This window comes from Thalassophryne amazonica, chromosome 10 (assembly GCF_902500255.1).
Source record: "Thalassophryne amazonica chromosome 10, fThaAma1.1, whole genome shotgun sequence".
Classification (NCBI taxonomy): Eukaryota; Metazoa; Chordata; class Actinopteri; order Batrachoidiformes; family Batrachoididae; genus Thalassophryne; species Thalassophryne amazonica.
The window spans coordinates 6026458-6054155 of record NC_047112.1 but is presented as its reverse complement, the minus strand read 5'-3'; the positions used below and the strand labels follow the sequence as shown (position 1 = coordinate 6054155).

The window sequence follows — 27698 nt, the reverse complement described above, 5'->3', positions numbered from 1 at the left end:
TAGTATTAGTAGTTGTAGTAAAAAAAAAAAAGGCTTGAAAACTGGACCTTTAATCTAGGGGTGTTGTGGGGGAGGGGGGCACATCCCTGCCCCACGCTTCCATTCCATCTGGATTCGCCCCTGCTTTGGCGTTTGAGCACAAAGAATGGATAACATTTATTTATGCAGAAAACATGACCAGATTTACAGGTAAGAAAGTTTTATTGCGTTTTCACATCATGTGGTCCTCAGAAAGAGAGTTTAGGTGCATCTGAGTGGAAAATAGTGTTAGTTGTTGACGCGTCGCGGAGGATCAGCTGTTTTTAACGAGCAGATATGGAGTGGCTCAGCTCAGAATTCTAAATAAAGGAGAAAAATAAAGCATAAAAATGACTTTGTAAAGCTCAGTGCAGGTGTGCAGGTGTTTATCACCGCGCTTTAAGAGGACGAGTCGTAGCTGCTGCTGCTGCTGCTGCAAAAAAAAAATACGTAGGCCATCAGGCCACCGGGCAAATGCCCGGTGTGCAATACTGTCAGTCCAGCGGTGGGTGTGTGTGTGTGTGTATATATATATATATATATGTGTGTGTATATATATATATATATATATATATATATAGTGTGTGTGTGTGTGCATGCATTGACCAATAGAGAAGAGTCTTGTAGTTTTGCAGTAACGTGTGTTGGTCTCAGACGCTGGTGGACATGGCAAGGCCCAACCTGTCGAGCTGCTACCAGGAGATTGCTTCACTTCAGGAGAAGCTGCCTCAGTTGCAGGAACGGTTTGGTTTCTCCAACGTCACTGGTCTGATCCACAGTGCACAGATCGACCTGCAGAAGGTGATGCCGCTTTGCCGTGTTCATTGGCGCTGCAGGACCTTTGACTCCATGTTTCACATGCTTCCAATTTAATGTGTTTTTGTTTCATTCAGCCATTTGGAATTTAAATGATACCACAAAAAAAAAAAAAATCTGTACAAGCCGCTGCACGATGATTTGCACCAGCTGTGGATGATTCGTCACACTGCTGCACCGTCGGTGTGTGAAAAGGCTGCAGACTGAACTCTTCCTGTGTCTCTGCAGCTGATGGAGAGTGCAGCATTCACATATGAGCAGCTACTCTACAAGGCCATCAAGGACAACCCTCACCTCCCCCAGGCTGCCATAGAGAAGGCCAAACACAGAGTTCTGAAGGTCAGTGGGTCGTGAACCGAATGCCATCTGCAGCTCTATCTTCCTCGTGTTTGACATACGTAGATTCCAGTCTCTTTTTTTGTGTGTGTGTGTGTGTGTGTAACCTGGATTTTATTTTCATAATTTTGTCTGTGGTGACTTGGTGGTTGCAGCACTGTTTCTCTGTGAGGGTCACTGGTTTGAGTCCCAGCAGAAGTCGCATCTGATGCCCTCTGTTGTTCTTCCAGCACTAACTATCTGACTGATTCAGGTGGGACTAACCTTTTTATTTTCTGTTAATTTAAGATGGCAACATTTTCTGGTTGTCACATGACGGCACAGTGATGATGTAAGTCAGGGGTGGCCAAGTTCAGTCCTCGAGAGCCACCTTCCTGACACTCTTAGTTGTCTGCCTGCTCCAACACAACTGAATCCAATGAAAGGCTCATTAAAAGTCTGATAACGAGTCTTTCATTGGATCCCTAGCAACTTGCATTGGTTGCATGGCAATAAAGTATTGAATCTTGAGACCGTACATTTAGAAAATAATGACTAGTCACTACTGTCATGATTATTTTTCTTCCCTCTTCCTGTTTTACTTTGACATTCTCTGCCTGTGTTTATTTCTTCTGCTTGCTTCCTGTTTGCCTTCACACCTGTTCCTTCTTTCATTAGTCACCTCCTTGTGTATTTAAACCCCTGATGCCATACCAATTTTCCCAGTGCTCTCTTTATTTCTTGTTTCCTTGTTGCTAACTTTTGCTGCCTCATGTTCACTTTTGATTTCAGCGGGATTCTTGGACTCTGGCATCTGGTTTGACCGTCTCTGGTGTTGCTGAACCTGCTTCAGTGTTTTGCCCTTCACCACACTGGTTGCTACACCAACTGATTATTCTATGCTTTTTGACCTCAGCCTGTACCTGGACTGAGAATACGTTCAATTTATTTCCATTTCACTTTATTTATGTTGTGCCAAATCACAACATAAGTCACTCACAGGCGCATCACAGGGGTAAAGTTTAAGGTTATGGATAAATACAGAATATACTGTGATAAAGAACTTCAAACTCAACCTCAGGTGTTGTTCTCTGTTAAGGGGTCCCCATTTGTACTCCAGTCATTACAGTCACTGTGTTGTTGGCTTAGATATTAGACTGTAATCACATGGAGCATCATGGGTATTGTATGAGAGTCTGTGACTCCCCCTGGATGGGACTCCAGTCCATCACAGGTTACTTCCTCAGCCAAAGTTCCTGAGTGGACTGAGATGATGGACACAAACAGGGAGCATGACTGGGAATCGAACTCTGGTCAATATTTTGGTTGCCTGACTCCTCATCTCACTTAGGTACCTGCTGGACTTGAAAGTCTCTACCGCGTGGGTTAAAGTTCTCCGTCACCACAACGGATTTCCGTCATTTGGAAAATTTAACCACACATACACGTGCGCACGTGGTGTCATGCATGTTTTGGGGCCGACTGTCAAAGCAGCATGCCATTCTGCGCTAATCAAAGTAGCAGCAATGCGGAGGAAGGGACTGTGTGAATTTTCCTTCCTCTCTGCTCTGTTTACTGCTTGCCATGAGCCACGGTCCTTCTCCTCCCTGTCTTTGTGAGAACACTGGCAGACACTCCCCAAGCTGTGCTTTGAACCAATGAAGCAATGATTCGACTCACTGCTTCGATGGTTTGTTGTATTATTTCACTTTATCTTAATTTGCCCCCGCTAAAACCCTAACGAGCACATGTCTGTGAGTAATATTTACCTTTTTTTTTTTTACGTTAAACCGACCTGTTATGGTCTTCTGAAACCGTTGATAGATGTAGTTTATAACTTAAAAATGGGACAGATACTAACGCATTTCTATGCCATTTTCAATGTCAAAGTTAGCATTAAGCTGTTCGCATCTCAGCACAGTTTGTGGGCATGTTTTCTGTATAATAAATAATTAATGGCTTAGTGTTTGTTGTCGTAAAGAGTCAAATGTATTATGTATTGCAATTTTTTTTTATATTAATAATAATAGCAACAACAACAAAAGTAATAATAACTAATATTGCTACAATACAATGTTAGAGAAACAGACAAAAAGAACCTGATAAAACACAACAGAAAAGGTAAAACCAACTAACAATGAACATAAATAAATATAGAAATAACTGTTTCCTGTGAACACCTAGTGACTCTTAAACCTCCACTTCATCGCTGTTTTATTTAAATTTAATGACATTTTGTTTCGGTCAAACCACATCTAAGCTGTTTTTACACAAGAAAAAAATAAAAGGCGGTAAACTGCACATTTGTGTCTTTTTTTTCATGAAAATAACTTATTAAAGATCACATATTACACTTGAGTCAGTTCTTTAAAATACTTTTGTGGGCTCTTGCTGTAATATGTTGTCAGTGGTTGAGATAGTTTCTAAAAATACTCATTATTGGGTTAAATCTGATGGAAATTTCTCTGGTGTGTCGGTGACGTATGTATGTGCAAACTAAAACAAAACACTACTACAGGTATGTTTTTGACGAGAATATAACATCATAATTTTATTACAAACGCAAACGATGTTGCGTGACAAAGGCCTTTTAATAACTCACTTAAAGAAATAATGGCAAAACTCACATGTAAGTAAAGAAAAAAAAAACAAAAAAAGATTAATCGATTACTAAAATAATCGTTAGTTGCAGCCCCAGTTTGTTTTAGGAGTGAGAGCATTTTACAGATTAAATGTGAATAAGCCAGTTTTGAGTTTCTTAGTGTGCATGTGTTTTCAAAACTGGTGACAGTGTTACTTTGTGCACAGCAGAACAACGTTGTCAGTTGCTTTAGGCCCTAATTTTGTATTATATTGACTGTACAGCAGCAATGCAGCACCCATTTGGTGCATTGACCGAATTAGAACAAATCAAAATAATACAGAAGACAAAGAATTTTTACTTGACAGTTTGAAGTGAGTTTTCTTTGTTTCAGATGACTTCATACCCATTAAAATTCACCAGAATATACAAAATTTGACTTGCTCTTTAAAAAAAAATTATGGGGGAGCACCCCCAGACCCCCCATAATCAAAATTGTGTTTTTACTTTACACTCTGAAGTGACTTTTATTTGTTTCAGAAGGATTCATACTCATAAAAATTCACCAGAATTTATAAAATTTGACTTGCTCTTTTAAAAAATTTCTGTGGGAGCACCCCCCAGACCCCCCATAATCAATACTGTTTGTTCTTCACAGATTGAAGTGAGATTTATTTGTTTCAAAGGGCTTCATACCTGTTAAAATTCATGAGAATACACAAATTTTGACTTGGTCTTTAAAAAAATGTTCTGGGGGGCACCCCCAGACCCCCCAGAATCAAGACTACACCCCACCACCCTTTTATGTACCTTTATGTTCAAGTTTTGCATTTTTCTTATGCTTTGTCTCTCCCTCCTTAGAGGCTATTTAGAATAGATTTGTATGCTGTATAATGTGTTTATTGTATTTATTGAGGGGGGAAAAAAGTGTGTGCCCCCACTACACCACATTTTAGGGAATTGCTGGCATTGATTTTTGCCAAGAAAAAATTTCAGTCAGATGAAAATTTATTGCTTTAACCCATGCTGTAACGCATCTGACTGTTTTATTGACGCAGGGAGATCATTCCAAAGACCAGGGGCACAATAAGAGAAAGCTCTGTGACCTGCAGACTTCTTATTCACCCCAGGGACAAAAAATAGTATAGGATTTAATTAGGTCAGCTAAGTAGGGAGGAGGCAGTCCGTGAACAACTTTATAGACTAGCAGCAGAATCTTTAAAATCTGATCTCACAGAGACAAGAAGCCAATGAAGAGACGCCAAAATGGGTCTAATGTGGTCAAACTTTCTGTTCCATGTCAAAAGTCTGGCTGCAGCATTTTGAACCAATTGTAGACCCCTAATGCTAGACTGCGGTAAACCAGAAAATAGAACATTGCAGTAGTCCAATCTAGAAGAGACAAATGCATGAATCAGGGTCTTAGCATCAGCCAAGACAGGATGGGACGAATCTTCGCTATATTTCACAGATGGAAGGAAGCAGTCCTCATAATATCTCTAATGTGGAGGTCAAAGGACAATGTAGGATCACAAATTACACATGAATGTATCACACATGAACCTAGGTTAAGTGTTAGCTTGTCAAATTGATGCTGATGTCTCACTGGATCAAGAACCATCATTTCAATCTTATCAGTGTTTAAAAGTAGGAAGTTACTAGACATCTACCTTCTCACTGATGCAAGGCAATCGTCTAAGGATTTTATGTGGATGAGATTACCAGCAGTTATCAGCATGTACAATTGAGTATCATCAGCATAGCAGTGTATGGCAATCCCAAAATGTCACAGTATATGCCCAAGGGATGCTATATAAAGGGAGAAAAGCAGGGCGCCGAAGACAGATCCCTGTGGAACCCCAAATTTCATGTCACTAAGTTTAGAGGTAGTGTTATTATACAAAGCACAGTGAGAACGACTGGTCAGGTATGATGTCAACCATGCTAGGGCACTCCCAGTAATCCCAAAATGATTCTCCAACCTATCGAGTAGAATATGATGATCTATGGTATCAAACACAGCACTGAGATCTAACAGCACCAGAATGGTGTCTGAATCCATTATAAGCAGAAGATCATTCACCACTTTAGTGAGAGCCGTGTCTGTGGAATGATATTTTCTAAAAGCAGACTGCAGTGGCTCAAAGAGATTATTCTCAGTAAGATAGTCCACGAGCTGCTGTGAAACCACTTTTTCCAGAATTTTAGAGCAAAATGATAGATTTGATATCACCTGTAGTTTTTCAGTACACTATGGTCAAGATTAGATTTCTTAAGTAATGTTTTAATCACTGCAGATTAAAACATTTAGGAACAGATCCAGAAGTTAATGAGAGATTAATCGTTTCCAGCATAGTCGGCCCAAGTGTGGGCAACAGGTCCTTAATTTTGTTGGTTTAGGATCAAATAAGCAGGTTGTCCTTTTTGTAGACATTACAAGTTTCGTCAGCACGCCTAAGAGATACTATCAAATTCTGTAAATCTAGGTAATACCTCAGTAATGGCACCCACCTCAATAGCAGGGTATAAAATGGAGAGCGACTTTCAGGTGGTTGTCCATGAATAAGTATCGCCACCGTGTTGAACAAGAACTTTGAGTTATGCTTATTTTTGTTCATGAAATCAGAGTAATAGGTCCGCTTTGTAGCCAGTAAAGCATGCTTAGAGTCTAAGATAGCATCACACCACACAAGGTGGAATACGTCTGATTTGGAGCTACGCCATTTCCATTCTAAACCTCTAGCCTTATGCTTGAGGTCACGCAAGTAATCATTGAACCAAGGTGACTGTGTTTTAGGAAGGCATGGTTTTAATAGAGGTGGCACAGTCTCATCAAGTGTAGTTTTGCGAGCTGAGTTTAAACTAACCACAAGACTGTCTACTGATTGGGCATTCTCCAAACGTGAAGCTAAGATATCAGGCAGTCTAGCTTCAAATTCAGTCATAGTTGAGGAGTCGATGTGTCGCCACAGTAAGAAAAAAGGTTGTTGTTCCACTAAACATGGCAGCGAAAGTGTAAACCTAATAAATGAGTGATCAGAGACCACCGATGCAAGAGGCATGATGTCAATATTCGTGACAGCAATACCACATGCGACAACAAAATCCAGGGTATTTCTACTAATGTGCGTCGCGTCCTGAATGCATTGATGAAATCTGAATGCATCCACAGTTTCCATAAATGATTTGCAGAGGGGATCAGAAGGCTTATTTATATGAATGTTAAAGTCACCAATATTCAGAACGTTATTGCACTAGTTGACAAGTTAGAGGTGAACGCACCAAATTCATCTAAGAATTCAGAATATGGGCCAGGGGGCCTACATACAGTGACAAAATAATACAACTGATTTTTATTCTTCTGATCTTGGCAATACGTAGCATCGTGGGCAGAGTGGAGAGTCAGATGTTCAAAGGAGTTATAGTTGTGACCCCAAACAGCTAATAAGCTAAACCTAGTTTTATAAGTAAGAGCAACACCCCTGCCTTGCTTCGCATCATGAGGGACGTGACTGTGTATGCCGGTGGGCCGGCCTCATTTAAGGGAGAGACAGCTGTAGGTTTAAGCCAGGTTTCACATAACCCAATCATATCTAAGTGATGATCAATAAGTAGATCATTAATCAACAGTGATTTTGAGGTTAGTGATCTTATGTTAATGAGACCCAGACTGAGGACCACAGTGGGGTTGACAGTTGGACTGTTTGGATTTAGGGGTTGTTCCAGAGTAGCATATATAAGGTGCCTAGAAGTAGGTTTAGGTTTGAGACATTCCGTACGAATTTTAGGTAGAAGACATGAAAAATTTAATATTGCTGGATCAGCCAACGGGCCATCCTCAATTTCAGCATCATCCAATGTAGTAATGGGTATTAAGTTTGCAAAACATATCCCTTTATGATTTTTAAGGACACTTCTACGGAAGCAGGCCACAGTCTCAACTTGATAAATTTCCCTCCCTGAAAATCAACTATCACCACAGTGGGTTTTCTGCACTGATTTCCCCACTAAGCTAATGGATTCCATAACCACATTTGTCATAAGCCTTGCAGGGTCTCTAAACACCTGCTCTGTGGCCTGCTGTAAATGCTTTGAGCTTCTGATATCGATGGAAAAGTACTATGTAAATGCAGTTCATTTTAATTTAACCAGGTTAGTCCCGTTTAGATCAAGACCTCTTTTGCAAGGGAGACCTGGACAATTATAAAGTTTTCAGTCCATCTAACCTGCATGTCTTTAAATGTGGGAGGAAGCACCTGGAGGAAACCTATGCAAACGTGGGGAGAACATGCAACCTCCACACAGAAAGGCCACAAGTGGGAGTCAAACCCATGACCTTCTTGCTGTAAGGCAACAGTGCTAACCACAAATCCACCGTGCTGCCCAATTTACCATCATGGACACAAGATATGAACATGAAAAAGAGATTTTTTGCTGACTGACTGACACAAAGGTTACACACAATTTATTCAAAATTCATTCACGTGAAAACATTTGCCAGCAATTGCAAAGACTACTGCAGTGGCTAGCATATTGGCTAACGTCTAGCCGTAGTGTGAGTGATGATGAACTCAAGGTTCAGAAGCCATGCCCGGGTATCACATTCATAGCTCCACCTTTAGGGAGCGCTTTGTTTAACTTTTAGTAGTAAGAAAGTGAGGAATTACAAGTCAAAGATTCTTGGCAACTGCAGCGACAGATGATACCTGCAGCGATTTGTATAATGGAGAAACAAAGATTGCCCAGTGCCTCCTCACTCTTGATTGGCTGAGCACACCTGACTCTGTTAAAGAGCAGTGGGCGGAGTTGGAAAACATTTGACCTCTAGGAGCAGGGTTTGGTGATCCCTGTATTAGACCCATCTCTCTGTGATGTGCACGTAACCTCAGCTCTGCCACTATGTTGATGTTTCCTTAAGAGTGCAAAATGAAACCTGCTCATTTTCATGATGAAAACAAGCAGCTCCCTCAAATACTACAAGCTTGGGCCAACTGTTCTCACGAGGGTTCAGTGCTCTGGGAAATGTTGCTTTGAGGGATGCGAGGGTACACCATCAGTCTGGTATGTGCTCGTCCAGGATGACCGTCTGGATGGTTTGTTTGATTTTGGGCAAAACAACGTTTGAAGAAGAAAACACACACACAAACAGAGCAGCTTTGCCCAAGTTTGTTGATCTTTGTCTCAGTCTAGACCAGTGATTTCCCAATCCTGGTCCTGGAGATCCGCGGTGCAGGTCACTGGTCTAAGTCATAACCTCCCTCATCTTTGACAGCATCCTACGTGACTTTGCCTTACGATGACTCCTCTGTCCTCTCGGTGTCTTACAGCAATATGACTACGACAGCAGCTCGGTGAGGAAGAGGATTTTCCACGAGGGTCTTCTTTCCATCACTCTGCCCTACATGAAGAAGAATCTGGACCCCACCTGCAAAACTGTGAGTGTCCACACTGATGCACAGTGGGCGCTCAGTCCCACACAAACACGCTGTCAGGTGAGACATTTGTTTGTCTCTTTGCAGGAGCTTAAAGCTCTTGAGCAGTTTGTCAACGCCGAATACGCGAACTTCATCAATGTTGAGAATGTTTACGAGAGCATTCTCGTGAAACTTCTGGACAACGAGGTCACCAAAGGTAGAAACACAATCTGTAAACGTGACCACGTTCATTACCAAAGGCAAAGTTTGCAGTGGTGTAAGTTTGTGCTTTCTCTCAATCCTGCAGTCGTGAAGGAGGCAGCGAGCCTGCGGATGTTCGACCTGATGACAGACAGCAGAGAGCTGGTGAGTCAGTCCAGTGTCTCTTCTCCCTCTGCATCCACCCCTGGCAGCCCGGCGGTCGTCCAAGTGTTCCCCATCCAGTCCTTCGCTGACGAGTCCCAGCAACTGTCCCCTCAGGAGGTCGACGGTGTCAGTCCTCTGAAGATGTCCGGTGTCCAGGGTGTTGAAGATGGTGGGCGTATGCTGCAGAGCGAAACGCCAGTCATCGTGACGCCTTTGGTGCAAGTCGAAGAAAATGAAATGTCTCGGCGTGCCATTGAAGAGGCAGCGATGAGTTTTGTTGAAGGAGAGACAAGAGCAGCCACGTCAGGAGACATTACCTCAGCTGAGACTGCAGTCAAAGAAGCAGCCACTTGCATTCCAAAAGCTGAAGTCGGTGGAACAGAAGAGGTGGAGACACAGAGTGCAGAAGCTCCAAAGGAAGCACAAGTTGCCTTATCGGGAGCTGCCACTGCTGTGGAAAGTCTTGACATCAGGACAAACGCAGAAGAACCAAAACCTGATCCTACAAACGAAGAAGGCATCGCCACCACTACACTCGTCAATGAAGAAGAAACACTGTGCAAGAGCACTGATGTCAATGCACAGGCTACCTCTGGTGTTAAAATGCCTATACTGACACCCACAGATAACGTCCTACATCTGAAGGCGCAATCGACAACTGGCTCCATTCCGTCCTCTCTGAATGTGTCAGTAGGAAGCGATTCGCCTCTGTCAGACTTGGAGTCTTGTGACAACCTCTCAATGACCTCTGACCTTATGGGTGAGGAGGTTAACACTAGCAGATCACCCGATGATCCTTCTGATGACCAAGCCATACAAGCGCTAAGCGGCGCCTCATTGCCTGAGGCACCGACAGAAGCAGCACGTGGCTGTGATGCATGTGGGGGCGTTGAACCAGAGTCGAGTGTGAACGTGGACGCAGCGGACACCCCAAACTCTGCAGCTGCTGAGGAGGCTCCATCCTCGCCCTCTCAACCCCAGCCTGTGGACTGCATCCAGGAAGTACAAGACCTGGTGTAGCAACCGGTGCAGCCTCGTCCCAGTGCAGTTCCAAAAGATGCATGAAGTATTGCTACGTGTTCTTCCACAGAGCCAAACTGTACAGTCGGGATAAAGTAGTTAAGGGTATTTTATACTGTCGTCCTAAACAAACAAGAATATTTCCTAAATATAACTGCAGCACTTAAGAGTCTGACCGATATATCAACTGATATCAGCCTTCCATGAACATATCAATATTGACACTGTTATTTCTGATATGAAAACTTTTACCAAATAATCAATGAAAGAAATATACTTTGGTCATTGGTAAGTGTGTCATGACCTAACTTGTCCAACAGAGGGCACAAGTTTTACATTATTTATACTGTAAAGCATGGCTGGGACCCCATCGCCCCTTGGTCATATTAGCTACAAGATACAGCGGCAAAGGGACCAGCTGTTGTTCATTTTCAATCAGAGCGAGTGTTTTACAGCTAAGCCGCCAGCTAGGTGGAGCCAAATAGATAAGCCTATTTTATTGGAGTAAAGGTAGCGTGATGTTTTCATAGTTATTTATAATAGTTTGTTTAAACCATAAAAACTTAAAGCTTCAATTACTTTGTCATAAGCGTTTCATAAAGAAATGTTCAGAATCTTTGCCATGTTTGAGTATATATCGGCAGATATATCTATATCGCAGTCCCCCAAACCCGGATATCTGTATCGGCCTCCTCAGCGTGTCCTCAAATTACTGATCGGCAAATGTTGGCACCTTTCTCAGAGCAGAAACAAGGCATGGGGGGTGAATCTGAGAAATTTTGCAAAGGCTTCCATAAACTTAGTGCACATGGCATGCAGTCATAAATTACTTATGCACATCACTTCAGTAAATCAAAGTATCAGCTTCATGATCTACTAAAGAAGCATAAAAAAAACCCTAAATATGTCCATTTTTTCTGGCATCCAGTTCTGCTCCTGAAGGCTGCCAGAACTGGATGTTTAAGTTTCTTCCTCATAAGTGAACAAAAACGTGGGTCACATGGCAAAATTGCAACACACAATTCATTCACTCATTCATGTGACAGAGTGAGTATAGTGTGGAGCTGATCATCATCCAGTAATATCAGTCACAAGATTAAGTTTAGTCGTATCACCAGCTGTGTCGCTGCCTCACGTTAGCCGACGAAGTCTTCGGAACAAAATTACTTATCTGGAAACGAGCTGAAGAAAACTGAATGTTTGTCTGATACAGCAGAGGACAAAGTTGCTGTAAAGTTTCATTTAACTCTTAGAATTGCAAGTCCAAATCCAGACCTGGAGGACGTTGGGTCTTAGAGCAGGTGGATCTGTGGCGTAAGAATTGGACAAACAAGGTACAGACCAGAGTTCAAGTCCAGGTGTGTCTGCGTCCTGGTCTGTCCACTCAGTTGGAAATGTGAACCAGCCTTGTCTGGGGAAGTAACCTGCGATGGATTCGCATCCCGTGCGGGAGACATCGTCGACTCTCATCCGTTTCACTCTGCAAAATACTGGGACAAACACCAGGAGCCTCCACGAGGCATCCAGAAGCCTCAGGACCTGTACAGAACTTAGTTTTGTACTTCTAAGAACTTGTCACACACAGTGCCACATTTTGACAGCAATTAGTCAACCAGCACGAGGGAAAGCATAAGTGATGGCGAAACCAGGCCTCTTGAAGCATTTGGCAGTTTTCTTTGGCCACTAGGTGGCATTGTCTATTAAAAAAAGAATTCAATGCACAATGAACTTCAGTTTCCTTCAAACCTTTTTTGGAATAAACACTGCCATCTAGTGGGCTTAGAAAAAACATCAAATGCTTCATGAGGCTTCATTTGGCCATCACTAGCAAAGGTCGAAACATTCCTTAGTTTGCACTTTCCCACATTTGGGTGATTCTTTAACTACGGGCACTATTGGCCTTGTAAATGTAAGTTCCACCACACCATTGCCTTACAATATAAAGCGCCTTGGGGCAACTGTTTGTTGTGATTTGGCGCTATATACATGTGCTCTGATGTCACTGTTTATCTCCATAGAAACTACCCAAACAATCTTTCATACAAACTGTTAAAGGGACATTACAGTGTTGTGGTGGAAATTACGGCAATAGTGTGGGACAACTACATTTTGTTTAAAAAAAATCACAACAGTTGTATGACATTGAATACCCCAATTATGTTTTGATTATTTTACTGATATTTTATTCAGCGATATTTTAAAACATTAGAAAAAACATTTCTTTACCATTCATTTTTTATCATTGAAGATCAAACGTCTGGGTGTGGGACAAGCACAAAATGGCAATATTTGCATATAATGATGCTGAAAAAAGGTGAAAAAGTCATCATAGACTACTAGAACAAATTTCTTAACACACTTTCATTGTAAAGATAACTATAAAAGTGTGAAATTTCCCCTTTTTTCTGTTTTTCATACAATATGATCAAAGGACATAATAAGTGCCCGTAGTCTAAGAATCACCCATTTATAAATGACTATCAATTGAATGTTGAATTGCTTAAGTTTGTTACAGTGTGGAAAGCCGGCGTCACAGCTGGGCTAGCCTACATGATACCTTGGTCAATACCAGCCATTTAATGAATTATTTCTGCTATCCATTGTTGTTATGTCCCTGTAAACAAAAGAAATGTCTGTTTTGGTGGGTAAGAATCAACTTGTCAGTTCACGTTAGCACAACTTCATGTAAGCTAGTTTGTTGATTTCAATGTAACTTCACACCCATGAAGATGTGCATGAAGGAAATTATATCATCCAACATCTTTCAGGGGAAATAACTGTACTTGTTTATTAATACACATATATCTGTAAATTATATGTATAATCGGACCTGTCGAGCTCATCAATATAGATGTTGAGCAGCTTAATTCAGGTGTTTCATTATCCAAATGTTTACAGTGCACTCAGAATATTTACATTTTGGAGTTCTTTCATCAAATGAAAATATTCTTTCCATTGCAAGAATTGGAAAACAGTAATTATTTGTTTTATGTGACACCTAACGTGATCAGTTGTTCAATGGAACGAAATGTGTGGAACAAATATTAACCACAAATTATATAAATCCTACAGTGGGAAACTTTTCTGTACAATGGCTGAACTGTGAAGGCCACGTGACATACAATCCGCCAATCAGGATCTATTTAGGCATTATATAAAATGTGTTATCACCAATCTATAATATATCCAATTGATGAGTGTGGTGATGAGATCACTGTGTGAGCTTCCTCACTGATCACAAGTCTAAACTGACTATAAACTATATCAAATTGTGTTTTGGTGAGTTTATACTGTGGTGGAGCCAGATTTTACAAAAATATAATTTGGTGATATTCGGCACCACGATGCACATCACAGAATGTTGTGTGTCCAGTTTGGAGGGGATCTGACCATCCATCACCGTGGTCCCACAGGAGCAATTCTGTTTTTTGAAACTTATTTTTAATGCAAGTTTGAAGCGATTTGGGGACTGACATCATCATCATCATCTGTTTATACTTTGGTAATGCACATCAAGAGCTGAGCACAAATTCATCTTTTAAATTGCCACAAAAGTGGCACAAGTGATTCTTTAAATCATGGTTGATTTTTAGATCATTAACCAGCTGTTGCAGATGTTTTGATATATAAATAAAATGCCAGTTTCATAGTCGGTTGTAGTTTATGGAAGTTAATTATTTTCAATGTGATTTCTGAAGGATATTTTTAGTTGTAAAATGAATGTGTAGCTCATGACGTGCCTTCACTGCACCTCCACACTGCTTCCTTGTGCCTTACAGCTCAACCCTGAGCTGAAGACAAGCAGCCTCATTTAGGTGAATGCAGTCACTATAGTTACAGGTCTGGATCTTCATACCTGTGCCGGAGAAAAACCAAAGCTGTGTGTCTTTCATCTGCGCGCTGATAACGATGGATGGAAAGTTTACAGTTTACAGACTTTGACCATCACTCGAAATCAGTGTTGGTTAACGGAGATCCAACTTTTAGTCATTTTCTGTGCAGACTTGCAGATCTTCACTTGCTGATTTGAATGTTTGAAATGTATAACTCATAATAAATGGTTTCAATAAAGAGAATACAGCTTGATGCTTATTTATTCATAAGTCATGAATCACTGTTGGAGGTTTTTGAATAAACAGTCTTTCTGCCAGACGCCAAAGACGAAAACCAGCAAACACGGCGAATCAGATAAAACATTAAAGCCTCTTACCTCCATACAGGAGGTGTTTTATTTCCCAGTTACAGTTCAAGTAAAGACACTTTTACAGTCCTCAAGCAAATCATACATTGTGTATGTGTAGGATTAGAAACGGTGTCAAACTTGTTTTGTGACACAGAATCCAGACTGTTTTAGGTTTGCACGGTCCAGCGTGCACATTGATCCACTGTACACACTGACCCAGCATGCATGTTGATCCACTGTGCACGTCAGCCCTGCAGAATGACTAATGCCCCGTCTGTGGTGCCATTCAGCCGAAGCTGATTAAATGTTGCACTGAACTGATGATTTGAGGGATGAAATCATTTTAAATACTCACTTTTTTAAAAATTCTTCCACAAATGAGAGAATTTTCCTGTTTTTAAACCACTTTAAAGGCTTCAGATATCCTGAACCACTTTAATTCAGTGTTTGTTTTAACATGGTTTTAACCAATTTTCATACAGGTTTAAAGAGGATTCACTCCCATGTGCAGTCACCTGGTTTTTGGTCCAATGTGTTCATGCGAGTCTGAAGAAAGCACCTCAGAGTTTTGATCTAATTTGGACTCAATTTAGTGGAATAACCACAGGTCAGCTGAGGACATAGTGATTTCATTTTGTGAACATTCAGTTAACAGCCAAGGCCACAGGTCAAGGTCAAAATCTGGGCTACAGGATATTTAGAATGACTATTTGGAGGAAGTGGTTAAAGATTCCTCCATGGTTACTATTAAACAATAACATGACGCATATGTCACCTTTCGATTGATTGATTACAGTAGCAGACAAACACTGATATTTGAGAAGTGAAATGAAGTTTATAGGATTTACAGAAAGTGTGCAATAATTCTTTAAATAAAATTAGGCAGGCGCATAAATTTGGGCAACACCAGCAGAAATAACAGCATCTAAATGCTTCCTATAGCTTCCAATGAGAGTCTGGATTCTGGTTGAAGTTATTTTGGACCATTCTTCTTTACAAAACATCTCAGGTTTGTTGGTTTCCAAGCATGGATAGCCCACTTAAAATCACACCACAGATTTTCAATAATATTCAGGTCTGGGGACTGAGATGGCCATTCCAGAACATTGGACTTGTTCCTCTGCATGAATGTCTTAATAGATTTTGAGCAGTGTTCAGGGTCTTTGCTTTGTTGAAAGATCCAGCCCCGGCACAACTTCAACTCTGTCAATGATTCATGAACATTGTTCTCAAGAATCTGCTGATATTGACTGGAATCCATGTGACCCTCAACTTAAGATTCCCAGTAGCTGCACTGGCCACACAGCCTCACAGCATGATGGAACCACCTCCATATTTTACTGTAGGTAGCAACTGTTTTTTTCTTGGAATACTGTGTTCTTTTTCTGCCATGCATACTGCCCCTTATGTCCAAAAAAAAAAACTCTGTTTTAGTTTCATCAATCCACAGCACCTTATTCCAAAATGAAGCTTTAGCATACCTCAAGCGACTGTTTGTGGCGTGTACACAGAAAAGGCTTCCTCTGCATTACAGCATCATACAGCATCTCTGTGCAAAGTGCGCTGTATAGACGAACGACGCACAGAGACACTATCTGCAGAAAGATCAATCAATCAATTTTTTTATATAGCGCCAAATCACAACAGAACCAGGCTCAGGGAGGGGCAGTCTTCTGCTGGGACTGGTTGGGGCTGAGGGAGAGAACCAGGAAAAAGACATGCTGTGGAGGGGAGCAGAGATCGATCACTAATGATTAAATGCAGAGTGGTGCATACAGAGCAAAAAGAGAAAGAAACAGTGCATCATGGGAACCCCCCAGCACTCTACGTCTATAGCAGCATAACTAAGGGATGGTTCAGGGTCACCTGATCCAGCCCTAACTATAAGCTTTAGCAAAAAGGAAAGTTTTAAGCCTAATCTTAAAAGTAGAGAGGGTGTCTGTCTCCCTGATCTGAATTGGGAGCTGGTTCCACAGGAGAGGAGCCTGAAAGCTGAAGGCTCTGCCTCCCATTCTACTCTTACAAACCCTAGGAACTACAAGTAAGCCTGCAGTCTGAGAGCGAAGCGCTCTATTGGGGTGATATGGTACTACGAGGTCCCTAAGATAAGATGGGACCTGATTATTCAAAACCTTATAAGTAAGAAGACAAATTTTAAATTCTATTCTAGAATTAACAGGAAGCCAATGAAGAGAGGCCAATATGGGTGAGATATGCTCTCTCCTTCTAGTCCCCGTCAGTACTCTAGCTGCAGCATTTTGAATTAACTGAAGGCTTTTTAGGGAACTTTTAGGACAACCTGATAATAATGAATTACAATAGTCCAGCCTAGAGGAAATAAATGCATGAATTAGTTTTTCAGCATCACTCTGAGACAAGACCTTTCTGATTTTAGAGATACTGCGTAAATGCAAAAAAGCAGTCCTACATATTTGTTTAATATGCACTTTGAATGACATATCCTGATCAAAAATGACTCCAAGATTTCTCACAGTATTACTAGAGGTCAGGGTAATGCCATCCAGAGTAAGGATCTGGTTAGACACCTATGTTTCTAAGATTTGTGGGGCCAAGTACAATAACTTCAGTTTTATCTGAGTTTAAAAGCAGGAAATTAGAGGTCATCCATGTCTTTATGTCTGTAAGACAATCCTGCAGTTTAGCTAATTGGTGTGTGTCCTCTGGCTTCATGGATAGATAAAGCTGGGTATCATCTGCGTAACAATGAAAATTTAAGCAATACCGTCTAATAATACTGCCTAAGGGAAGCATGTATAAAGTGAATAAAATTGGTCCTAGCACAGAACCTTGTGGAACTCCATAATTAACTTTAGTCTGTGAAGAAGATTCCCCATTTACATGAACAAATTGTAATCTATTAGACAAATATGATTCAAACCACCGCAGCGCAGTGCCTTTAATACCTATGGCATGCTCTAATCTCTGTAATAAAATTTTATGGTCAACTGTATCAAAAGCAGCACTGAGGTCTAACAGAACAAGCACAGAGATGAGTCCACTGTCTGAGGCCATAAGAAGATCATTTGTAACCTTCACTAATGCTGTTTCTGTACTATGATGAATTCTAAAACCTGACTGAAACTCTTCAAATAGACCATTCCTCTGCAGATGATCAGTTAGCTGTTTTACAACTACCCTTTCAAGAATTTTTGAGAGAAAAGGAAGGTTGGAGATTGGCGTATAATTAGCTAAGATAGCTGGGTCAAGTGATGGCTTTTTAAGTAATGGTTTAATTACTGCCACCTTAAAAGCCTGTGGTACATAGCCAACTAACAAAGATAGATTGATCATATTTAAGATCGAAGCATTAAATAATGGTAGGGCTTCCTTGAGCAGCCTGGTAGGAATGGGGTCTAATAGACATGTTGATGGTTTGGAGGAAGTAACTAATGAAAATAACTCAGACAGAACAATCGGAGAGAAAGAGTCTAACCAAATACCGGCATCACTGAAAGCAGCCAAAGATAACGATACGTCTTTGGGATGGTTATGAGTAATTTTTTCTCTAATAGTTAAAATTTTGTTAGCAAAGAAAGTCATGAAGTCATTACTAGTTAAAGTTAATGGAATACTCAGCTCAATAGAGCTCTGACTCTTTGTCAGCCTGGCTACAGTGCTGAAAAGAAACCTGGGGTTGTTCTTATTTTCTTCAATTAGTGATGAGTAGTAAGATGTCTTAGCTTTACGGAGGGCTTTTTTATAGAGCAACAGACTCTTTTTCCAGGCTAAGTGAAGATCTTCTAAATTAGTGCGACACCATTTCCTCTCCAACTTACGGGTTATCTGCTTTAAGCTACGAGTTTGTGAGTTATACCACGGAGTCAGGCACTTCTGATTTAAAGCTCTCTTTTTTAGAGGAGCTACAGCATCCAAAGTTGTCTTCAATGAGGATGTAAAACTATTGACGAGATACTCTATCTCACTTACAGAGTTTAGGTAGCTACTCTGCACTGTGTTGGTATATGGCATTAGAGAACATAAAGAAGGAATCATATCCTTAAACCTAGTTACAGCGCTTTCTGAAAGACTTCTAGTGTAATGAAACTTATTCCCCACTGCTGGGTAGTCCATCAGAGTAAATGTAAATGTTATTAAGAAATGATCAGACAGAAGGGAGTTTTCAGGGAATACTGTTAAGTCTTCTATTTCCATACCATAAGTCAGAACAAGATCTAAGATATGATTAAAGTGGTGGGTGGACTCATTTACTTTTTGAGCAAAGCCAATTGAGTCTAATAATAGATTAAATGCAGTGTTGAGGCTGTCATTCTCAGCATCTGTGTGGATGTTAAAATCGCCCACTATAATTATCTTATCTGAGCTAAGCACTAAGTCAGACAAAAGGTCTGAAAATTCACAGAGAAACTCACAGTAACGACCAGGTGGACGATAGATAATAACAAATAAAACTGGTTTTTGGGACTTCCAATTTGGATGGACAAGACTAAGAGTCAAGCTTTCAAATGAATTAAAGCTCTGTCTGGGTTTTTGATTAATTAATAAGCTGGAATGGAAGATTGCTGCTAATCCTCCTCCTCGGCCCGTACTACGAGCATTCTGACAGTTAGTGTGACTCGGGGGTGTTGACTCATTTAAACTAACATATTCATCCTGCTGTAACCAGGTTTCTGTAAGGCAGAATAAATCAATATGTTGATCAGTTATTATATAATTTACCAACAGGGACTTAGAAGAGAGAGACCTAATGTTTAATAGACCACATTTAACTGTTTTAGTCTGTGGTGCAGTTGAAGGTGCTATATTAGTTTTTCTTTTTGAATTTTTATGCTTAAATAGATTTTTGCTGGTTATTGGTAGTCTGGGAGCAGGCACCGTCTCTACGGGGATGGGGTAATGAGGGGATGGCAGGGGGAGAGAAGCTGCAGAGAGGTGTGTAAGACTACAACTCTGCTTCCTGGTCCCAACCCTGGATAGTCACGGTTTGGAGGATTTAAGAAAATTGGCCAGATTTCTAGAAATGAGAGCTGCTCCATCTAAAGTGGGATGGATGCCGTCTCTCCTAACAAGACCAGGTTTTCCCCAGAAGCTTTGCCAATTATCTATGAAGCCCACCTCATTTTTTGGACACCACTCAGACAGCCAGCAATTCAAGGAGAACATGCGGCTAAACATGTCACTCCCGGTCTGATTGGGGAGGGGCCCAGAGAAAACTACAGAGTCCGACATTGTTTTTGCAAAGTTACACACTGATTTAATGTTAATTTTAGTGACCTCCGATTGGCGTAACCGGGTGTCATTACTGCCGACGTGAATTACAATCTTACCAAATTTACGCTTAACCTTAGCCAGCAGTTTCAAATTTCCTTCAATGTCGCCTGCTCTGGCCCCCGGAAGACAATTGACTATGGTTGCTGGTGTCGCTAACTTCACATTTCGCAAAACAGAGTCACCAATAACCAGAGTTTGATCCTCGGCGGGTGTGTCGTCGAGTGGGGAAAAACGGTTAGAGATGTGAACGGGTTGGCGGTGTACACAGGGCTTCTGTTTAGGGCTACGCTTCCTCCTCACAGTCACCCAGTCAGCCTGCTTTCCCGGCTGCTCGGGATCTGCCAGGGGGTAACTAACGGCGGCTAAGCTACCTTGGTCCGCACCGACTACAGGGGCCTGGCTAGCTGTAGAATTTTCCACGGTGTGGAGCCGAGTCTCCAATTCGCCCAGCCTGGCCTCCAAAGCTATGAATAAGCTACACTTATTACAAGTACCATTACTGCTAAAGGAGGCAGAGGAATAACTAAACATTTCACACCCAGAGCAGAAAAGTGCGGGAGAGACAGGAGAAGCCTCCATGCTAAATCGGCTAAGAGCTAGTAGCTATGCTAAGCTAGCGGATTCCTAAAAACACGCAAAGTGAATAATGTGTAAATAATTTAGAGGTGATTCAGCAGAAGGAGTGCTTTAGTTAAGGCACGTAAAGATTACACTGGGAAACAAATCGTAATCTAGATAACTAGATCAATCTAACTGCGCAGATTAAACAGCTAACAGATACAGAAAAACACCGCTGTGCTCCGGAACAGGAAGTGATACAATACCGCAGTGAGAGCCAACCACCAGTAGAGGTCAACATACTGAAAGATCATGTCGGTCTTTGGAGCAGGTCTGTTGGTTGACTGACTGTTCTCACCATCTTTCGCTTCAGCTTATCTGAGATTTTTCTTGGCCTGCCACTTCAGGCCTTAACTAGTACTGTGCCTGTGGTCTTCCATTTCCTCACTATGTTCCTCACAGTGGAAACTGACAGCTGAAATCTCTGAGAAAGCTTTTTGTATCCTTCCCCTAAACCATGATGTTGAACAATCTTTGTTTTCAGGTCATTTGAGAGTTGTTTAGAGGCTCCCATGTTGCCACTCATTGGAAGAGCTGCAAAGAGGGGAAACATTTGCAAATGGCCACCTTAAATACCCTTTCTCATGATTGGAGTCACCTGTGTAAGGTCAAGGGTCAATGAGATTACCAAACCAATTTGTGTTCCAATAGTTAGTGCTAAATGTATTCAAATCAATAAAATGACAAGGGTGCCCAAATTTATGCACCTGCCTAATTGTAAATACTAGAAACTTCATTTCACTTCTCAACTATCACTGTGTTTGTCTGCTATATGATATATTTAACTGAAATTGCTGATCCAAACAACCAATGATTTATAAATGAAAATCATGAAAATTATCAGTGGTGTCCAAACCTTTGCATAAAACTGTATCACAAAATAAATACTCTTCAGTTAAACCTTCATTTGGCCTCATGTACTGCTAACCGTCATTGTGGTCCATCAGTGGCAAGCAAGATGGTTTCTCGGTCAATTCCCAGATGGGATTACATCCAGGGTCGAACTGGAGACATCTGAGTGACGGGGGACGCATAAACAGATCCTCAGCCTAGTACGATCAGGGTCTGATGAGCTGCTGCAGTCTCCACCCACCTTCACAGCCACCAGGTTACAAACCCTCACCTGACCTACTGCTGAGGATTTCTTTCACCACAGCCCCATTCGCCGTCTCGTGTTCAGGGTTCCTGTTGGACCTTCATGGTTACCACAGCAACCACTAGGCTCACAAGGCCCAACTTCATCCATAGCCCAGGTGTCAATGCAAACTAGGGGCTGGATGTTGACAACCTACTGCTTATAGTATTTATCACATGCACATCACTGCAGAGACGCCCTGGGACCTGGATGCCAACCATGCAGGCAGACAACTGACTCATCCCTCCTCGCTTAAGAAACCATTTGTTGTGCCGCAGTGAGGTGAAATGTGGGTGTGTCCTTGACCTTCTGCAGGTGCTGGAGGCACCTGCATGCTGGATCACGTCCAGAGAAACAGGCCCCACACCCAGAACGTCAAAGCTGATGTTTGCTTGTGATAACAGCGGTGCTCCTCGGAGCCTCAGCACCACCTGTCCTAAGGACAGATGTACACAAAGTCCAAGAAACGTTCATGTATCCATCTTGTGATGTACCTAAAAAAAAAAAACTGGCTGTAAAAGTGATGATTTAGTTTCTTTGCCTTTCACTGCAAAAACTGACATCTAAGAAAGTTAAAAAAAAAAACTTGTTTAAAGAAATGACTTAATTTTTGTCTAAACAGAAAAGCATTTTTTTTACATAACAAAAAATGTCTTATTTTGGGAAAATGTATCTAATTTTTTCTTAATAGTTTTTCCAGCTAATATCAAGCTGTACTTAACCAGTAACAAGCAATGGCAATGGATTTCAAATCATCCAAGCAAAGGAACAAGATTGTTTTCCTTATTTTAGGACAGAGGCTAATCGTAAAATAAGAATTCTGTCTCGTTTTAAGGCACATTTTGATTATTCAGTGCCTAACCAACTTATTCTTTCCAACGAAATTTTTCTTACCCCATTAGCAGATTTTATGTTTAATATGAGACAATTTAGCTAGGTTTTGGATTATTTGTCTTATTTTGAGAGGGACAGTTTTTGCAGTGTTGGTATTTTTATTGAACTTATGTCACATTATAGAGATTTGTTTCCACTGTAAATTTAAAGGGCATCATTTTTAAATGATTTTAAATTTTAAAATAATTCTTTTGTTAATATTGTCATTACCACCAAGTAAAACTGTCACAAAATAAAATTATTCCATTGAGGTTCCACAATTTTCATTACAACTTTCCACGTGCACATTTTTCATGCCACCAGGTGGCGCTGTGACACCAGCTATGTGCACTGGAGCAGAAGCTGTAATGTGAGATTTGTCGGCTGTGGTGCAGGTGTTCGAAGTCACGGCGCTGCAGGCTGGAGGCCAAAGAGCAGAGGAGCCAAACCAGACACGACGGGGACACGATGGACACACGTCCAAACACGACGACCGCTGACGGCCAAACCCGGAACACCCGGCTGCCCTTGAAGAGAATGATAAAAGGTCCAAATCTGTAGTGTGTAAATTGGTTACAGTCACGGAAAAGCTGACAATTTCACGGTGCATCTTGTCACCAGCTGGTGGGGTTTTTGTCTGGTGGGGGTCACTGCACTGGGCCCAGACACCTTGTTAGTTGTAGCCTCAGTTGATGGATAAACTGGGCATTGATGGAGGACACCATATCTCACGTGCCCCCCGCCCCCCAACACACGCTTCCTCAGTAGAAGCTGCGGCGTGGTGCCACCCGGCTCTCCATCCTCTCCTGGATTTCTAAAATATGAGCTGTTTGCTTTGCCCCTGCAAGAGCCTATAATGATGTGTTGTTTTTAGCCAAATCACTTCCAGCGATCAGTTACAGCCACACACCCCCCCCCCCCCCAACCTGCTCCCTCCCACCACCACCTCTTCACCGTCCTCCCTCAGCAGAAATATATCTTCTTCCTTTCTGCACGCTACAGCTGTCAGGGGAGATTTGAGGAACAGGCTAAAGGAGGCCGGGAGGAGTTCCGGAGCTCTGACTCACCCCAACCGCCTGCCCACAGCTTTCTGAGGAAAACATCCAGTTACTTCATCCAGCGGGCTCCTCGTCCAAACACACACAACCCTGTTCCATCAAAAGGAAGCACCAGTTGCACCCAACAAAGATCTTGTGTAGTTTGTCGAGCAAAAAATGGGCAGGTGCCTTTTTAAACACCTCTAGCTTCATTATCCTTAAAGCTCTGGCGCGATTCTCCTCTGTGTAGCTGCTTCTTGTACTTTGATGTCTAATCTGTCTTTGATCCACAGACTGTCTCTCTCTCTCCTGGACAGAGCCTGCGTGTCATCACCCGTAGGGTTTCTACAGAAACCTGGAAACAGCAGACATGAAGCTCCTGTCTGGGCGTCGCCATGTTGGCAGTGCTGATTCAGGATAAACTCATTAATGTATAAAGGGGCGGAGCCTGTGTGGCTCTGTGTGTGACATAGATACAGAACTTTAAGGCTTTCAGCTTCATAATCTAAGAAGTCAGAAAAAAATTCACCCCCACACAGTCGTCATGGAGGAGGAAACAATCTGTAGAGACCAAAACTGTGTCTTGTCCCAGGTTGTAAACATGTTTATTTCTGCTCTAAAATTGGACATTTTAACATGGACTCCTATGGGAATGTGGTCTGTTTTGGTCAAGGAACTGCAACTTTTTCTTCTTGTGGTAGGACTTCAGCAGAGACTGTTGAAGCTTCTCGCTTGGTTTTCTCCATGTGCTTTATTTCATGCTTACTTCTTACCTAGTTTACATGTTTCTGCACTTCCATGTTCTGAGTTTGTCAGCTTTTATAATCACGCATAGTGTTGCTCCATTGCCAGATTGTCTAGTTTCATGCCTGCTCTCTCGCATTGTTTCTCCATGTGTTGTGTGGGCCGCCCGAAGAGGAGGTACTGCTGGCCAACACCAGAGGGCGCGCTGCCTGTAGTCGGGCTTCAGGCACCAGAGGGCACAGTTCGCCGCCAGGGACCCTGACAGCTGTCCTTCATCATCTCATCTAGCATCCATAAAAGCCTGGAGAAGACACCACACCCCTGCCGAGAAATCATCTGAGGTTCTCAGGTAAACTCTCAGCCGTCTTTGTTCTGTTTCAGCTAAGCTTGTTGTTGCAACGTACTTTGCTACTAAGCTCGAAAAGCTGTACTTTATATTCTGAGTTTGCAGACGATTCAGTACACTTGCAGCTGGTCAGGAGGAGTTGGCGTTTCCGCTCCTCAGCTGTTAAGTGAGAGTAGGATCTGCATGACTGTGACATTGTGAGAAGTGGGAGGTGGTGTTTTTCTCCCTTCATTATCAGAACTCTGCTGACTGTTTGCTGGGTGTGTGCACACACCCACCCTTGACTGTTTCTGCTCCCTGCCAGCAGTACCCGATCTGACAGCTGGAGACGGTGGCCACCTGGTGACTCGGGACTTGGCGGCTCCGGTGTGTTCCAGATCCGTTGGTGGTGGAAATCGTGTGGGTCCCGACTCTTATCTGGACAGGCGTCTCCTATCCTCGAGCCTACCCACATGACACCAACTGTACAAATTGACTGTAGTATTGAATTGTATCTGTATTCGTTGTGCACATTTCACAACATTAAAAGTGTTACTCTTTATTTCCATTGACCGTTCATTTACGCCCCCTGTTGTGGGTCCGTGTCATTACACTTTCACACAACACCATGTTAGCCTCTGCGTGGTTGACCCACGCTGCCGTTCTGTGTCTCCTGAACCTTGCCTGCTGGTTCCAGGATTGGTTGCCTGGTGTAACAGATCTGTGGGCTCTGAACCTCTGCCTGTGCTTTAGTTTAACTCTTCTGTTGCTCTCTTTAAGGGCACGGTTGCCATTGGACTGAATTCCCGTGTGTACCTGACCTCTGCCTGATTAAGCCACCAACCTTCTTGTCTGCCACATCAAGAACAATCATTGTCTGTTCTTGTACAGTTCATCTCCAAATGTACCATTACAAGAAGAATCTAAAATCATTTCAATATTATTCGTTCAATTACAACACTAAGGAAGTTGTCTAGCTTGTCCAGTTTCCTGATTAATATGACCCATGTCCTGGAGAGTCCCAGCTTTTGTCCTGTGGACCGCTGTAAGTGTTTCTTTTTCTTTAATGCTGATTTTGGATTAAAGTTTTCCTCCTTGGTCCTGAGTCTTTTTGGTCGTGGTGACAGACTGTTCCGTTCCCTTTTCTATCTGATGCCTCCTCCTCCTCCATCAGCTCCTCAGCTGTGATCCTGAGGTTCTATTGGATCTTTAGTGCAAATGTTTCTTAATTCCAGGCTGTTAATTTGAAGTTTGTACAGTCCAAAGCATCTTATTTTCTAAAATAGCTTGTAGAGTTTGTGGTCAAATTAATCTTTTCAGTATAGTTCCAAAAAAGGAAGCTGGCTCCTGCAGAACCAAAGCTGGGCTCAGAAATTTTTGGCTTAAATTATCTTTTTTTTCTTCCATTCTCAAACACAAGAATGCAGTGGTTCTTCAGGTAGGTCCTTAAATGGTTCCCCAGTTAAGCTGAATTATGTCAATTAGGCATTCAAAAGCTGTTCTGGAACCTTCTGAAATGGTCCACTCTGTTTACAAAGACATTCATCATGGTGCACCGAAAACCTGACATCGTGAACAAAGACTGGAATAAATCTACAATTCTTGTCACTATTATTTTTAAATATCTTTGTGTGGTGTCATAACTGATTCACACGGTCGTCCTCAATGAGAGTAAGGATGTTCTTAGTGTCCTGGACCTGCACACGGCTGTGCAGTGGACCTGGATCCTCGGTCTTTGAGGTCAAGAGACGACTGGGAAGATCTTAGAGTCATGAGGCCACTGGACAGAGGTGTTTGGTGATGCCAATGACTTTGCAGGAGAATAAAGGTCCAAGTCTTTAGGGTCCTGGTGCTTCCTGTCTCACGGTATGATTATGAGAGATGGAGTCTAACCACTGACTTAAGGTGACAGCTGGATGTCTTTGGCTCTTGGTCTCTTTGGATACTGGTAGAATGACTTTGTGTCAAATGAGCAGTTACTTCAGGAGATTCAGATGAGGATATTCTGTGGTAATGTTTGAAAAATATAACTCTTTCTGGCAAAGAAGAAAGAGCTTAACCAGAAGGTGAGGGTCTTGATTTACATTTACACTCCTGTCCTCACCTATGATGATAAGCTTTGGGTAATAATGACCTGAAGATGACGGCCACATAAATAAGTTTCCTTTGTCAGTTATCCAGGTTGACACTCAGGGACAGGGTGAGAAGCTTGAATATCTGTAAGCGACTCTGAGTAGAGCTGCTGCTTCTTTGCATCGAAAGGAGCCAGCTGAGGTGGATCTGGTGAGGATGCCCCCTGGTGGTCTCCTTAGAGAAGTCTTTCAGGCACAGCCAACTGGGAAGACCCAGGACACACGAACAGATTATATCTCACAGATGGCTTGAAAACGCCTTGAGATCCTACAGGAAGAGTAAGAGGACTTGGCCAAGGATTGAGATGTTTGGGGCTGTTCAGTCTGCTGCCACCACGACTCAGAGCCAGCTAAAGGAATGAATGAATGAATGAATGAATGAATGAATGAATGAGTAAAAAAAAATACACATTTGGTCTTTTCTAGTAGTTTCTTGATGGTACAGAATTGTTAGTCTCCACATTCACCTGGGAAACAAGTCCGGTTTGAGCATCGCGCCTGCTGTTCTCTCCTACTGGGTAGGATTCACTTATTTATTGCCAAATTATTTACTGTTTACCACACTGACTGTTTCTTACTGACGACAGCACTTTGCAAATGATGACTTCACACTCTGATGTGTTTTCAGAGGCGTGACCCCCCATGAGTCCTTCAGTGTTCCTTTGGGATGGTCGGTTAGCTCTCTGGGATGTGATCCCACGTTGTTTTACAGGACAGAGTTTATACAACGTGCAGCTGTTTTCCATTGCGATGTTTCTCTTTAAGTAACGTGAATCAATCTGTCACTCTATTTGATGTGGGCGTGTCCATGTGTGCAGTGGTGATCAGGAGGGGATGGGCTGCAGGTGAAGGGGTTCCGTTTGGCCCCAGA

The 27698-nt window shown here is 42.1% G+C and overlaps 1 protein-coding gene across 5 annotated transcripts in view; it reads left to right on the top strand.

Annotated features, from left to right (window-relative positions):
- niban1a (niban apoptosis regulator 1a) overlaps positions 1 to 12309 on the top strand; it is a 44153-nt gene extending 31844 nt beyond the window's left edge. For 4 of the 5 annotated variants that reach the window (XM_034179355.1, XM_034179353.1, XM_034179352.1 and 1 more), the window contains exons 10-14: positions 673 to 819; positions 1063 to 1173; positions 9058 to 9165; positions 9250 to 9361; positions 9452 to 12309. In XM_034179355.1, the coding sequence (XP_034035246.1) occupies positions 673 to 819; positions 1063 to 1173; positions 9058 to 9165; positions 9250 to 9361; positions 9452 to 10530 (1557 nt within the window). In that variant the 3' untranslated portion in view covers positions 10531 to 12309. The remainder of the gene's footprint in view (positions 1 to 672; positions 820 to 1062; positions 1174 to 9057; positions 9166 to 9249; positions 9362 to 9451) is intronic. The other variant, XM_034179356.1, reaches the window with a different exon arrangement.
- Positions 12310 to 27698: the final 15389 nt, after the last annotated feature.